Source organism: Chrysoperla carnea, chromosome 4 (assembly GCF_905475395.1).
Source record: "Chrysoperla carnea chromosome 4, inChrCarn1.1, whole genome shotgun sequence".
In the NCBI taxonomy this organism is placed as follows: domain Eukaryota; kingdom Metazoa; phylum Arthropoda; class Insecta; order Neuroptera; family Chrysopidae; genus Chrysoperla; species Chrysoperla carnea.
This window is the reverse complement of record NC_058340.1, coordinates 2,178,584-2,195,301: the sequence shown is the minus strand read 5'-3', so window position 1 is coordinate 2,195,301 and position 16,718 is coordinate 2,178,584. Positions and strand designations below refer to the sequence as shown.

Sequence of the window (16,718 nt, the reverse complement as noted above, 5' to 3'; positions counted from 1 at the left end):
TCTGTAATCGTCACACAAAATTCGAAAGTTCGTTTGGTTCTACAATTATTTTGTGGCTGCACATGGTCGCACATTTCTGTAGATGGCTTTTCAATTATGAAACGGCATTACATTCCAGATGACGCAAATGTAACCGGACCTTTGGATTCACCACCACACAAAGTCCAGTTACGAACTTTTAGCAGCTAATGGAACTTTTCACTTATATTGACGTACGGTTTTACAAATATTTCATTAGAACATTAGACCTAGAGCTTAAACGCGCTTTCAAATGGAATTTGGTTATTGCAGATGTCCAAAAGCCGATAATTGGGATTAAGCCGATATTATATTGTAAGAGACGACGCTATTTTTTTGCGTTTCTGCTGGTTCAAAGTTGTGAGGTCTGTTGTTCCAAAGGAATTCAATTTCTGACACATGTTTATTATACTAAAATGCTTGTTTTGACATTCTCTATTAGCCTCCCAATTAATAAAAATTTTTTCTGATACACCCAGTATAAATAGGACTTAGTTAAATTCTTTGGATAAAGGTCCAGAATTATTAATGTTGTTATAATCGATAATGTATAAAAAAATAAATAAAAACGAAAAGTTTGTATAAGGTACTATGTTTTTTATTCACATTGAGAGACTTTTTATTTTACAAACTATAAGTCAGATATTCATGGATAAAATATAAAATTTTATTAATAATAGAGCAAGAGCTCACCGTATGATTTGCTCTCATTTACCTACTAAACTATAATAAGTACAAATATTTTCAAAGACTATTATCTCAACGAAAATGAGTTTTATAAAAGGGATACTTCCCTTAGTAGTTGCCATTGTAGTACAAAAATCAATGTAGTTTTCTTATTGAAATGAATCAGAATTAAGCAGAAGTTTGAGTTTTCGAATCATTCACATTCAAAACTTTGAATCAGAACGAGTGGTAAAAAAATCCGTTTCCATTATTTAAAAAATTAAAATTTGTTCGATTCATTTTATTCAAAATTTTCTTTAGAAAATCTATTCATTCAATCAATTTATACATGAAAAGGGGGGTGAACGCTGCATCAAATCAGGTATATATGTTTTTTGTAATGTAAAGTCAATGTCAATCCAAGTGTTCGAACTCGGAAGTTTTTGACCTTTCTTCAGTTCTTGTCGTTATGACCTGGAAGAACTGGTTTTTCATCAAAAATTGTAATATTCATTTTTAAAGAAAGTTAAATTTGTAACAATTTGACACGAAGACGGTTTTTATAGGACCGAAAGTTTGTTTAAGAGTTGTTTATTTCTTTGTAAGGGACATTGTTTGCATTTAAACGTTTGCTCTATCTGTAACAATTTGAAAGATGAAATTTTGTGAAAAATCTTGTAACTTGAAAACAAAAAAAACTTTGAAAAGCTGTATCTCCGAAACTATCGGTTGTATAAAAACTATCTGGCTTGATTCGCTTGATATCAAACTTTTACAAATTAAACCTTTAAAAATGAATTTTACAATTTTTGATGAAAAACCAGTTCTTCCAGGTCAAAAGCGACAAGAACTGAAGTATGATTTGATCCATCGTTCACGCCCTTTTAATTTTTAATTAGACTGAATTATAAGGAGTAAAATCTCTTGGAGTTTAATTAAAATTGGGATTTTGAAAAAAAAAATATTTATTTCAAAATCCCAATTGAAATAGGAAATTCCCCACTTGCTATTTCCAAAATTGTCTTTAAAGTTAATTTAATTTCGACTTTTGCATTTAAGGCTGATAAATCTATATTCGAGCAAATAATCTCGTATACGGTGAACCTTTGGTTTGTAAACTGTTGCACCTAACATTTATAAACAATAAAAATAAAATTGATCAACAATTAATAAAATTGTGAAAATCAAACTTTTTAAAAATAAAATTCACAATAAAAATAATTAAAAATAGGAGTATAACTTAACACAACCACCATAAAGAACCTAAATTTTAAAGATAATTAAAAGAGTTAACAATACGATGAGATGATCATTTTAAAAAATACGTTACATCTTACAACTGCAAATCAATCAATATAAATAATATTTATTTGTAAATTCTTAACATAACTTAAAAAATTGTACTTAAAAAATGTTTTTGAACTGCTTTCATTGTTCATGTTTGTCTGTTTAATCATTATCTGGTGCTTAGTCAAATATTATGGCCATTAAGTGGGAAGCCCGTCACTACTATTTAACGATAGGTACAATATGGACTAGGTGTGCCAGGGTTTATCCTGGCAGAAATATTTATTTTTATTTTTAATAATTACGAGTATTTTGCACTTTTACGGAAACTAATTTGTAAGAGACCATTTTATTGCAAATTTTATCTATTTTCAAGAAAATTGTACCTATCGTTAAATAGTTTTAATTCAAATGCGAAATTTCGAAATCCGTGTAAGTGTAGTTTTATTGTCACGGGCTCCAGGGCTACATTTCTAAAACCTCAGATGATAGATTACTTCACCAAATCTAGTAAATAAAAATTGATCATAATTTAAAATGGATACACTACTAAGTTCTTCATCGATCCGAGTGATGTGGATTAATATAGGGTACTTTCGGTATTGAAAAATAAATTATGAAATTTGATAAAAATTAAAATTTATGTAGAAATATACTTAAATATTCTGATTTTGAGTCATAAAAGCACATTATTGTTTTATTATATTAAAATTAAAAGTCTGTAATTTTTTATCTGTATATCAAGTGACCTAAAAGCGTGTTTATTTTGCCGCAATATAATTTTTTGTGGCTTTTTATTAGAAAAATCGACATTTTAAAGTACTTTTTCAAACATAATAAATACCCTATTTAAATGTTAGTACGTCAATGTATCCGCAATCACAATATGAACTATTTATATAATTTTAAAATTAAAATTATGTCTTTTATTAAAATTATGTAAGATTTTGGATTATAAGAAATAAGATTGGCATTATATTTAATAATATATTCGATTTCAATATTTCATTCAATTCATCATTTAATTTACATCCAAACAAAAAATAAATCAATAAAAAAACAATTTCACATGTACTTGGATTCAATCAAATATTAAGACTATGATTTTGGCCAGAGATGGGCAAAATTTATTCGAATGACGAATAATAAATAAGAATAACCACATTGTAGCAACAATAACTATGAAACAACTACGGAATTAATATTTGTGAATAATTTATTCGCGAATAAAAAAATTGTGAATTATTGTTTATTCGAACAAAGCCCATATCTGATTTTGGCATATCAATAGACATTGTTTTCTAATGAATATGTCATTAAATGTTAACATACAAAAAATTCGATAGAATCATGCTTATTTCTCACTTTAATTAATACTGAATAATAGCAGCGTACATTCGGATATTAAACCAGGCGGCTTAAACTCCAAATCGAAAATAATTGCTACAAAAGATTTTGTTTTTTTGAATGGCTTCATTTTTAGCCTAATAACATTATTCTGAAGAGTTAAAATGTATCTTAAAATAAGTACACTTGAAGTTTTACGGTTTTATATTCTAAAGGAGTCGAATATCGAAAACATGGGCACTATAAAAGTTTTAGAAACATTAAATTATGTATTAAATGAAACTAAACGCATACTTTCGGACCAGTCGTTTTCATACTACTAACCATCAAAGCTGGATCAGTCTTCTACATTTATGAAAAATTGTCATTTTAATTGTTTTAGTGCATTTTTTGGTTTAGTTAGGTAGAAAGTATGGTTTATATGCTCTTACGTATTGTATTCCTATTATTTTTTGTACGCTGATAATAGTAAAAGTACTAATTAATTAAATTTTACTTCAAATCGTGACTCTCAATTTTATCTCTCAAAATTTGACTAAAATATCTGACACATAAGTAAAAAAAAAAGCTGACAAACAAATATTTCTGATAGGATTAATCCTGGCACACCCAGTCCATATTGTACCTATCGTCAAATAGTATTGATTCATATGTAAAATTTCGAAATCCGTATAAGTGCAGTTTTGCTATCACGGACTCCAGGGCTATTAGAAAGATATCGCACTCCATTTTACACAGTATTTGATACGATTTGAAATCTATTTGGACGAAACACTTACAAAAATACTGCACCAGAAATATCACTTAACGGAATGTCTTAATCATTTTTAGTATATATTTCCCAAGACTGTTTTTATCATGAAGAATTGAGACCTTGACACCATACAGTATGCGAGTTGCCAGAATACAGTTATCAAATTTTCCAGAATACAGCTATTGAGTTTTCTATTTTAATGCCAAGAGCTTCAAAATACAAAACTGCTTATTCTAGTAATCGAGCAAATATTTATTCAACAAGTAAATTACTAGAATAAATTCAACATAAAATTTTTATAAATCAGATATCAGTTATTATTTTAGGGTGAAAATATAATTTTGTACATCATTCTTGTCAGTCATCAAGTTTTGAAAGTCACGACTTGAATCAATTCAACAATAACAGAAAACAGTAATTTTTAATAAATACTATTTAAATAGCTAAAATTACTATAATACTAAACAATATATATACCCGACAAAATTAGAGAAACTTAGATCAAAATCCCTTGTTATAACGACCTTGTTATACAATCATGATTGACTACAATATGGTCACCATCAATATGAATTATTTTACAACAAAAGCTTCTTTATTTTTCTTGAAAAGTTCTCTTCTTCTTTCTGGATTCAAAATTCTGTATCTTTTGAAATAATCATAGCACTGGAATTTTTTTATTTTTTTGTTCTGTTATGACGCGAATCTTGGCTTCCACAGTTCTATGTTGTATTCATGGCAGATATCACTCATGGTTTTGAAAATTTTCCTGAACTTTTCTACAGCGTTTTCTTTTCTTTCAATCAAAATATGTTTCGCAGCATCAGCCAGTTCGATACCTTGCCAAGATCCAGGTTTTTTGTATGAAATACTCGACTCGAAGACAAAGCCAAAGAATGTATCCAGCTCAAAATATGCATGGATATCTGATTCGCCAGTGAAAATACGTCTCATAAATGGGTGCCTTTATAGGTCTATATTGTTAATTCAAAATTTATGTATACAGATTCTCAACGGGAGGGTTTTTGACCCCAAAACACCTTCTGTGAGCACGGGCCTGCCTATTATGATTAGATAATTCATACGGATGATGACTACATTGCAGTCAGTACTTTAATAAAAGGAAGACACGTAAATCCCGTTTAGAGACTATATTTTTTTGGTAAAATGCCCTTTAATTTTGTGGGTATATGTATGTGTATATTAATTAACACTTAACTGATCATGGCACCTATGAAGCAATATATTAAATAATATTTAATTAAAAAAACAAAATATATTATACAACTTATAGTAAAATGATAGCATGGTCACGTTCCAATCGACGTTTTGCTTTTAACGGAACTGTACCCATTAAATCAGCAGGCGTTGGTAATCCAACATTACTTATTGAATTTTGATGGTAAAATAATTCAGTCTGACTGTGTTTGTAACCATAAATAATACTATCATCGTTCCTGCAAAAAATATTCATTTTTATTTAAAAACATATTATACCATGCATTGATTTTCCCAAGAAAAGTTGTTTGTTAATTTATAAAGAATAATTTAGCCTGAGAAATTGTAAGAGACCTACCTAAACATTAAAAAACATAGTGGACAAAATTTGACCATTATACAGTTAAATATCATGTCAATACTGAGTTTTTGGTACTGCGCAAAATCAAGCACCTATCTTCATTCCGATATTGGGCTCGAAAATTATTTAAAAAAGCATTTATAATATTATTACCTGACAATAATCTCACAAAGATTATTTACTTCCATAAAATTATTATGCAAATGTGTAATTATAGATAATTCTGGAACTCCCCAAGGACCACCACGTTGAACGATATCCCATTTTTGATCTAAACACATATAACTATAAGGATCCACACCCATGTCCGTTGTAGCACTGCTACATGGATCTATACATTGATGTAAATGTGATTCCAACTGATTCAGCGTATTATAACATATTTCCCACTGTAAAAATTACAATTTGATATACATTTTACAGATACAGTGAAACTTGGTTAAGTGGGACCTGGATAAGTGAGAAACCTCCATAAACCTGGAACTCATACTGAGTACTAACATTGTGAGACTTTGCAGATTTCTTGATGTATTTCACTTAACCAGGTTTCACTATATTAAGTTTAAGAGAACAATAATTTTATTTAAATAATATACCAATTTTAAAATCAATTCTGCATCTTGAGCAACATCCATTTCGATTAAAACCATAAGAACAATATTTTGTTGGCCACAAATAAATAGCGCAGCTTTTTCTAAATCTTCTGAATCCATTGAATTAAATTCATCATTATTGATTTCCTCAAAATTCTCTTTTTTCTTATTGATATTGAAAATATTACGATCAAAATTAAAATCACGATTCTCACTTGGTGTTGTATCACGACTACCAATCCCACTTGATTTTTCATCCATTGCCAAAATGGTTAATTTTGATAAAAGTGGAGTTAATTGTACCCCACCTAAATTCTTTTGAACTGGTGAGAATAATAATTTCTTATCATCTTCGTTATCAATTACAGAGTCTAATGTTAATGATTTTAATGGTAAATTTAATGAATGGCGACGTTTTTTAAAATCTTTATCAATATTTTCATTGATTTTATTCGAATCGTTCGGATCTTTTGTTATTTCTGATACAATTTGTGTTAATTGTGGGATTGTTTTAAAATCGGAATCGAAATTTTTAAAAATGTTATTGTCTTTGACATTATCTTCAGATTCGATATCTTTTTGTTTCTGTAATAGAAATAAATAAAAAAGTTTTAAAACCTAATAAACAACTGTGGAAAATTTCAAAAATGCATTAATTTTTTCCTTTTAGATATATAGCTTAATTGTACTAAAATTCATATAAAATTAGGTTTATAAAAAAAATGTCGAACCTGATTTTCATTACACATTGATTCTAATTGTTCCACAACTTGTGTATCATATAAATATTTCGAAATTGGCATTCCATTATTACCAAATACTGGAAAATATGGATCGGTAATCGTCGTACAATGGTACAATTTATTATCGTTTGTTTGAACAGAATCAGAATTTTCTTCCAATGGTGTTGTTGGCATTGTTTTCAAACCAATTCCATAATATTTCATGGTAACATTCCTTGAAAATTGGCTAATATTCTTCTTCAACGATCGCTTTACATCATCCAATTTTTTATTGCTAAATACATTTTTTAAAATACTGAATTTTTCATCTGGCCCTTTTTCTTTTTCGACATTTTCAACAACAGGTTTAATTTCTTCTTCGGGGTTACAACAAATTGACATCACATTACCATGTAAAACTTTATCAGCTAATGGTGTTGAACAAACACTAGCTTGACTTCGAAATGGAGTTTGTACTTTCTTTTTTTCGTTATTGATAACATCAGCTGTTGTTGAAAATAAACTTAATGAACGTGGTCGTTCGATAAATTTCTTTTTGTTGTTTTGTAATGGCGGAGGAGATGTTTGTTCGACATCTTCTTCTGGTACTGTTGAAAATATTATTGATTTATCACGTTTCATTGCGGTGAATACTGGTTCTTTTGTTGAGCTTGGTGGTTTTGAGGGAAATGGCTAAAAAAAATTAATTGTGAAAATAAATATCCTGATTAATTTGATTGAATCATTACTATAAATCAAACTAACCTTTTTCAATTTTTTATTATTATTATTTTCAAAAGCACTTCTACACTTATTTGAAAGTACTTTCAATCGATTATATTCTTTTTTGTGAACGTATACTTGTAATAATTGTACCCCTTCAGGAAGTTCAAATGATACATTTAAAGTTTCTGCTGTGCATTTAATTCGATAAGGATCAGTCATTATTAACATTTTTGTTATTACTGAATCCAGTTGAGTTGCTACAATTCTAAAATAAAATTAATGTTATCAAACAAAATTATTAGATTATTTTCTGGAATCGTTTACTAAAAGAATATTTCAAAGGATTTAGAATTCTAGTTTCTATCTGTTTACTTTGCACATATGTTTATCATTAAAAATAACAACTAATTTTAATCTCCAGGTCGTTAATCAAAAGCCAAAAATTTGATTTATGAGTCAAATATCTTATATATTATTGCCCGATTATTTTAATAAATAAATTACTTCAAAAGTAGGCATATAAAACATTGGTTTTATAGTAAAATGGTAGATGGATTAAGGTTTGAAATATTTGTATGTTACTGGCCTACAAAATAAATAAACATTGTTCGTAAAAAAATTTTAAATTACTTGTTATGGTAAAACATGACTCCACCCAAAACACCATTCACATCTTGACAACATTGTAATATTTGAATAGCTTCCAAAAATACGTTACTCGAACTCTAAAACAAATATTTACATTGAATTCATGAAACTTTAAAATTCTTTAGGTGCTAACTGTTAAGGTTGCTTGTTGTCTTGGAAGGATATTATGATTCAAGTTATCGTGAAAATTATGAGATATTTATTCGAGAAGTAAACGTTATCATTCTCAAAGCTCCACATCTGCTTATACAGGATGTACTGTGGCTCGATGGACATACAGCTTAAGAGTGTACTCTTTGGACAATTTTAAGTCGAAAGTAACTTATATACTTTTGTCCAAAACCCAATAGTTAAGGACAGAGTCCGATCCCGAGGGGGGCGAGTCGGGCAACCACCCGGAGCGATAAATCCTTAAAATATGATATACAGTAACCTTGATAATCGGTACTCAATAAGACCAGAGATACTTCAAAAACTAGGATAGTATGGAAAAATCCACTATAATTCATAAATAAAATAAAACAATGGAAAAGCACCATTGGAATGTTTTTAGCGAAACTGTACATATAATACATATTACATATAGAATGTCTTTTTTAAGTTGACATATGCTTGAAATAAAAAAAGCTTTAAGCAAAAAATGTTGGGTGTGTAGGCGCACATCATACATAGACATTAAACAAAACCTAGGATTTCAAGCTCACTTTACTCCATAACTGGTAATCGATAGATTAACACTTTAAATTAGAAAGTTGTTATTGATTAAAAAAGAAACATTTTTCCGTACGGATTAGGCAAAAACGGATTGAAAAGATTTACCCAAAATTGTTTTTTCCTATCAAAATTGTTATTTCGTATTATTGTTTCTGCGAAATCTAGACACACTACGAAAAAAATTTTCCAATAAATCCAATAAAAGTGGTTTGTTTTTCTACAAAGACCATTTTAGTTCAAATTGAATGAACAAACGCACCAAAAGCTAGATTTTTGCTATCAGTTACTGTATAAACTATCGATTTACAAAAAAATGTTTGCGTATTTATAAAGAACAACTTTCTAATTTAAAGCGTTCATCAAATGTTTGTCAGTTATGAATCAGAGTGAGTTTTTTATTGAACTTGAAAATTTAGATCGAATTCGATGCCGATACAAGATGCGTCCCTTTGAAACTAATGTTTTTCGTTTGAAGCATTTTCCTCGATTAAATTTATCGAGTTTCAAGCAAATGTCAACTTAAAAAAAATTATTTATATGGTATGAGTGTGAAGGGCGGCAAATATTATTTTTGTCCGAAGCGGCTAAATAGCTAGATCGGGTCCTGGTTAAAGAGTTATATGCACACTTATGTCCCTAAAGATATTATTATTAGTCAAGAGGAGTAAACTTAATAACAGTAAAATAATCTAGTAGGCCTTGTAATTGTTTTGCCATATTTGTTGTTATGATAATATTTGGTTGTTTATGTTTCTGTTTTTTATTTTTTAAGTTGTAATTTTTATACTTCAATAAATTAGGAGAAAAAAGATGAAATCTCTAAATTTTGACCTATAGCATCGATTTTGATCAAAATTTGGGATTAAGCTTTGTCCACTCTCCAAATCAAAAGTTATATGATGCCTAGTGATGTTTTTGCTCAGGGGGTGGTAGTCATTCTTTCTAGGGGATGGCAAAATATATGTTTAAAATGGCAACATTTGCAACAGGAATCAATAGAGCGATGAAATTCAAGCAAAAAGTATCATTTAATTGTAATTTGAAAAGTCAATACTTTCCGAGTTATTAGCGACTGAAGTTCGAAGTTGAAGAACTGAAAATTGGACGTAATCTATCTATTCCTTTTATCTTTTTTAACATATATTTTTCCACAACCTGTAAGGGGTGGCTACCACCCTCTGTTCAAATGCTCCACTCGGCATTTAACGTTCATTTTTTCTAGTTTTATCTACTTACCGTTAAAATCGGGTAATCGGAGCAATAGGAAAGAATTTAGAGGTTTAATCCTCGTTGACTGGAGTATTAAGATTAATTCAATGGCTACGTTTGCAAATAAAGAATATTCTTTTTATTTATGCATATTGTGACGGAAATGGAAGAGCGTCAGTGCAAGGCCAAACAAGAGTTCTTAAATATGCATCGTCATTTGCCAGAAAAAGGTAATTTTCCTAAAGCTAATGCAAAAACGTCCGGTACACCAAAAACTTTCCGACGAAGAAGCTATTATTAACATGATCGACAATAATCCATCTAGTAATGTACGAATAAACATTTTTAATTAATAAAACATTAAACTACTTTACTCAAAAATATCTTATTAGTTAAATTTGATAGTGTCCATAACACCTTAACTATTGGTTTTTGGGCAAAAGTATGTATGCAAGGCACTTTCGATTTAAAAGAATACGCTCTTAAGCTATATCCTGGTCGGGGATGGGCCAACCCATTTACAGTATCACAACGGACCCTATGGTCTAAGTGTGTCCCACCTCAGCACAGCCACTCTAACCTAACCTAAGCTATATCCATTCAGTCACGAGACACCTTGTATGTTAAGTTTTACCAAATTCTTATAACCAACTTGGCACCCGACTAGGCACCCAAAGAGAGATATTTACCAAATAAAATTGTAGTTACCTTCGGTAATTGCATCATTGGAGCATTCGAAAACGTATTACCACCATATTGTAAAATTGGTAAATACGTTTCAAATATTTGATATAATTTTTCTTTGAATTTCTTATTATTTTCACCATTTGTGGTCGTAATTTGACAAATAGTATCAATATTACAATGAAATATTGAAATCAATGAACAGAGAATATCTGCACGATGATCTATAACCCAATCAGAAATATTTCTATCTGTACCAATTGCTAAAATATATCGAGAAAATCGTCTTATTGCGAATTTTCCACTTTCTAATGTAATCATTTTTGGGAACGTAAAAACATTTGATAAGAAATGTGTTGTTCCCATTAGTTGTCCAACTAATTCGAGTCGCTGATGGTCTGAAACCCAACTAGGATGAAAATATACGACAGCTGAAGCGGGATCATCTTCTTCCTTCTTACAACACTCCGTATCGTACACAAATATAATCATCATTTCCCTACAACACACAGTTATCATTTTTTTTAATTGATTTTTATAATTTTAGATCAAGGATTTATTCCGTTATATTAATTAACATCTATTTAAAACTCTAGCTCTAAGCTAAGGATTTATTTCATAATATTTATTATTTTTTTGTAACACTAATTCAGGAAAAACAAAATTACACAATTTTAGTAAAACTTATGAAACTTGAAACAAACTTTTGCTAAATTAAATATTAAAACGTAAACATTGAATAGTTTTTTTCCCTTGTTGTTGTTTTCTAAAATTTTTTTTCCCATTTAGGTATGTAATGAATATATAAGTATAAATAATTACATACAAGTATGTAAATTAAATTATAATAAATTAATTATTAATTATGACATAAACATAACATTCTTAAATAAAATAACAATTCTTACTTCGACATTTTGAGTATTTAAAAAAAAAAATGTCTTAATAATATTATTATTTATAAATACAATATGTTCAAAATCACTTTTTTTGTATCACATTTCCTCCATCATTGCATAAATATTATTATGTATAAATTACAAAACTTTCACATGATTTTTTTTCCTTATTGAAATTAAGAAGATTGATGTTTTAAAATGTCAAAATATTTAAAAAGGACGCCATCTGTTAGACAATAAATATTCCACTAAGAAGTAATCAACTTTGGTTTACGCACTCACTTCAATGTTGAACCCATGCTGAGTGAATTGAAGCTTTTAAAAATTTTAACCATAAATCGAGGTAAAATGTTAGTTTCATTGATTAGCGGCAGAGGGCACACCATAGAAATTAATGTTAGTTCAACAAGTTTACCATAGATGGCATTACCATCGAAATTAATGTTAGTTCAACAAGTTTACCATAGATGGCATTACCATCGAAATTAATGTTAGTTCAACAAGTTTACCATAGATGGCACTACCATCGAAATTAACGTTAGTTCAACAAGTTTACCATAGATGGCACTGCCATCGAAATTAATGTTAGTTCAACAAGTTTACCATAGATGGCACTGCCATCGAAATTAATGTTAGTTCAACAAGTTTACCATAGATGGCACTGCCATCGAAATTAATGTTAGTTCAACAAGTTTACCATAGATGGTACTACCATCGAAATTAATCTAGTTCAACAAGTTTACCATAGATGGCATTTAGATGTATTTTGTTTTTGTAATCCTTTGTTTTTTCACTGAAATTTTTAAAATTCATACTTTACTATGTTATGTTTTCTTTACTACAAATTATCAAATTGATTTTTCCAATCCTTTCTTTTTTATTTGCACATAAGGTGCAAATAATTCACTATGTAAATGGAACGAAACGAACAAATAGTTAAAAGTTTTATAATAATTAATACTAGAAAAAAGAAAAAGGGTGAAAACACTTACTTACCATTTCCCTATCAGGTACTACTATTTCCCTTGTAACTTATATTCTCCTAATACAAATCTTAAAAATGTTCATAATTTTTGGTGAAATTAGTTAGTCTTGAATAAGTGACATGTGAAAATGGAAAATTGGCTATATCTCGAAAACGGTTGGTTTTAGGGCAAAAAGGACGAAAATTTTGAGCATCTTCTGAACCAGCATTTTCCAGTCGAAAATTTGTTTCACCTTTATTGTGTTTTGCATCTTTGATGGCTACACATGGAATACCAATGTGTTGGTCAAGTGGAGGTGTTTTTTCGAGGAGGATTCATCCCATTTGGAGTGAATATATTTGCAAGTTGCTCTGCAAAAGTATTTGCTTTGTCTTGGTTGCTCATTCCCCATTGTCCATTTCCATTCCAAAGCTAAATCGGTATCTCGATTACTCGTTAGCTCCGTGATGAAATGCTGATAAATTTTTTACTTATTTATTAATTTATTTAAGGTCGCTTTTTAACAACTTGGTTTTTAGCGACCGCAGAGGCTCATAAGTTTATTCGTTAACTTCGTTTCTTACTTGCAGAGACTATTTCTCATGAATAATTAATACCCTTGAGCCAACGTGAGGTTTCAAATATGTTATCCCATGCAACACCATCGACAGCTAAATGTTAAACGCAAAATTTCATGTCAGTAGTTTTTCAAACGAATGCGCCACTCTGCCCTCCACTTGCTTGTAATGACAGCATGAAATAAATACTTATTTCCATGATTGGATTGTTTTAATTTTAATTTGTTTCGTTTATAAAAATTTTAATATAGCTGCTTTGATGAAATGAGTTCGTGTTCATGTAAATTAAGTAACAATGATTTGGAATCATCTGAAACTGAAAATAGTGAAAAAGAAGTAAATCTATTATCGAAACTTATCGATACTAACCTCAATTTTGAAGAACATTTTATACAATATCCTGAAATCAAGAAATTTGTTGACAGCTTATTTAAATATATTGATAGACAAGATAAAAAAATACGAAAAATTCGAAGAAAATTGGAAAAATATAAACAAAAAATTGAATTTGTAAGGCATCATATTGATGTCTGGTTACATAGTTAACGTTTTTGTGTTATCATTTTTAGAAAATTGAAAAACATGATGTATGTACTCAATACGAGGTCAACGATGAATCGATTGTTAAAAGTATCGTAGACGATATTACCGAGGCTGCAACAAACGTTGTACAAGAAACAGGATTTGTATATGAGGCTACATCAGGATTGTATTATGATTACAAAACTGGCTATTATTATAATGCTGTAAGTTTCCTTGCAAATTCTCTGTAACTTTTTTAGTTTTTATGTCAAAAAGTCAAATTTCGAATCAAAAATGGCACGATTTTATTAAATATGTGACAGAATTCGTGTAGTCTGACATTGGATTCGTATTCTGTGACCAAAAATACAATTTTAAGCCAAAATTAGCATTTCAAAAAAATTTGGGCTACATAGTCTCCACCATGAAGATTATAAGAAGGAGAACGATCGCTATAGAAAATATTGTCCCCGAAATATGGATAAAATAAGTGAGGCGTTGCGACCGCTAAGTAGTATCAATAAAAGTGGGCTGTTGTGCGCTAATTTGAAATGATATATCAATTTGTACATTATGCAACTAACTTCATCTACTTGTACTCATAAACAGTTAACTTCGCAGATACTACTTCTTGATGACAGCGCGGCTGGTGGCTGAAAAATGAACTATAAATTCTACAAATTTTCAGGGACAGACGCGCTAATGCTTTAACACGTAGCGATCGTTCTCCTTCTTTGTAACCTTCATGGTCCCCACGCTGTATGCCCTATACCCTCTTATGACTAGCTTAAGTTGACTGAATGTTTCTTGGGGTCCTATAAACACGTTATAAAAAAATTTCATTAAAATCGGTGTTGTTTTCCCACTTTCAACAGTTTTTCCCGGCTTATTCATTGTATTAATAGGCATGTTATCGTAATTTTTTTTTAGGAATATGGACTATATTATGATGGAAATACAGGAATATACTATAAATATAATGAACACTCTCACGAATTTGAATTTCACTCAAAAGTGGAATTACCAGAAACTTCTTCTGAAACCGAAGTTGGAACGTCAGCCAAGAGAAAAGAGAAAATCAAAGATAGAGAAGTAAGAAGAATTATATAATTATTTATATATAAATTTTTATCGTAAAATTTATGTTTTTATGACATCAGCAAAATCCAAAAAATGGAATTTTACTTTATAACATCCAAATTAGATCTAATTTTAATAAACCAAGTATGGAATTATATTAATTTTGGGTCATACTTTTCAAATTTAGGGTCTAATTTAATCCACCTACTTTGAAGATAGTAGAGTCCAGACACCGATATTTCGATAGGTGAATGTTAGCTAAAAGATAACAACAAAAACGAAAAGTTTAACCCAAAATTAGTGGGTTTCAAAAAAAGTTTCATTCTGATCGGACAAAATTTGGGGTGTATTATGAAAAAGTTGATTTTTTAAACTTGATGACATCATCAAAATCCAAAAAATTTAATTTTGCTCTATCACAACCAAATTATATCCATTTTTAATAAATCAAGTATAGAATTATACTAATTTTGGGCCATACTTTTCAAATTTGTGGTCAAATTTAACCTTCCTCTAAAAGTTTTGAAGATATGGGAGTCTAGGTACCGATATTCCACACAAAAGTGAATGTTAGCTAAAAGATAACATCAAAAATGAAAAGTTTGAACCAAAATTAGTGGGTTTTAAAAAAAATTTCATTCAGATTGGATAACAATTGGGTTCATTATGAAAAAATTTGATTTTTTAAACTTTATGACGTCATAAAAATCAAAAGAATTGAATTTTGCTCAATCACATCCAAATTTTATCCAATTTTAATAAACTTAGGATGGAATTATACTAAATTTGGGTCAAATTCAACTTACCTGTAAAAGTTTTTGAAGATAGTGGAGTAGAATTATAGAAATCTATGAAAACATACCATCCATCTATCTAAAAAGTTAAATATGCCTACTTTTGAAGTTATTTATTTATTTAAATTATCGAGCAAAATCCCCCCCCCCCAAATTTTCCAGAATTGATTTGGACTTAGTTCAACTTATAAAAATCTATATAAAAAAAATCAAGCCTTTTATCCAAAACTATCTTGGCGCTCGTACATCCTTAAGGTGTGTTTGAGCTCAAATTGCTTAAGCTAAATTGAAATCAAAATGTCGTAAATGAATGATCTGAAATAGTTTTTTTTGTATGTTTTTAGGTAAATGCATACGACATTGATGGACTTTCTGATAAATTATCACAAATTCATGTTGATTCATATCGTAAAACAGCACTTGGTACGTATATTATTCAGATAAAAATGGTTGCTTCTATTTCTTATAGGATTACAAACGAGTGAAACACGGTGATGAAGACACTACGGAGGTTATCGTTGATCCTACCACCGATGATGAACGATCATCAGGACCTGTCATTATTGAAGAAGGCGAATGCACAAATTCATCCGACAGTGATAATGATGATCAGCATGTTAGACTTAAAAAAAATAACGATGAAGTTCAAACTTTCACACATGCTGAGTGTGATTTAAATGATGAAGGTGCTTAATTTAAGCTTTAAATATTGTTTCTCAATTTACAGCAAACACCCATTGGTAAAAAATTGGATCGTAGTTAGACATATAAAATATAGCTTTTTTTTCGTAGAATAGTTTGGTTGAAAATGATCAGTTAGTTATAGTTAGGTATAGTTGAAATAAATACCACGATACTCTAAATAAAATTGTATATTAAGTAATTCTATTTAAAAAATATAATTAAACAAGTGAAAACAAACAATTTACTGAG

At 29.4% G+C, this 16,718-nt stretch overlaps 2 protein-coding genes across 3 annotated transcripts in view; one reads left to right on the top strand and one right to left on the bottom strand.

Moving 5' to 3' along the window:
- Positions 1-4,761: 4,761 nt before the first annotated feature.
- On the bottom strand, positions 4,762-11,895 carry LOC123297480. The gene is made up of 8 exons (XM_044879153.1): positions 11,856-11,895; positions 10,972-11,446; positions 8,323-8,417; positions 7,732-7,957; positions 6,976-7,659; positions 6,248-6,829; positions 5,805-6,040; positions 4,762-5,529 (listed from the first exon to the last, which is right to left on the bottom strand). Exons 1-8 carry the CDS (start codon positions 11,861-11,863, stop codon positions 5,361-5,363), a joined length of 2,475 nt encoding a protein of 824 aa, XP_044735088.1. The 5' UTR covers positions 11,864-11,895; the 3' UTR covers positions 4,762-5,360.
- A 1,746-nt stretch (positions 11,896-13,641) lies between these two features.
- LOC123299222 (angiogenic factor with G patch and FHA domains 1) overlaps positions 13,642-16,718 on the top strand; it is a 33,625-nt gene continuing 30,548 nt past the window's right edge. The window contains exons 1-4 of one of the 2 annotated variants that reach the window (XM_044881524.1): positions 13,642-13,899; positions 13,959-14,135; positions 14,842-15,003; positions 16,255-16,471. In XM_044881524.1, the coding sequence (XP_044737459.1) occupies positions 13,654-13,899; positions 13,959-14,135; positions 14,842-15,003; positions 16,255-16,471 (802 nt within the window). In that variant the 5' untranslated portion in view covers positions 13,642-13,653. Of the gene's footprint in view, positions 13,900-13,958; positions 14,136-14,841; positions 15,004-16,129; positions 16,209-16,254; positions 16,472-16,718 lie in introns of both variants that reach the window. The other variant, XM_044881525.1, reaches the window with a different exon arrangement.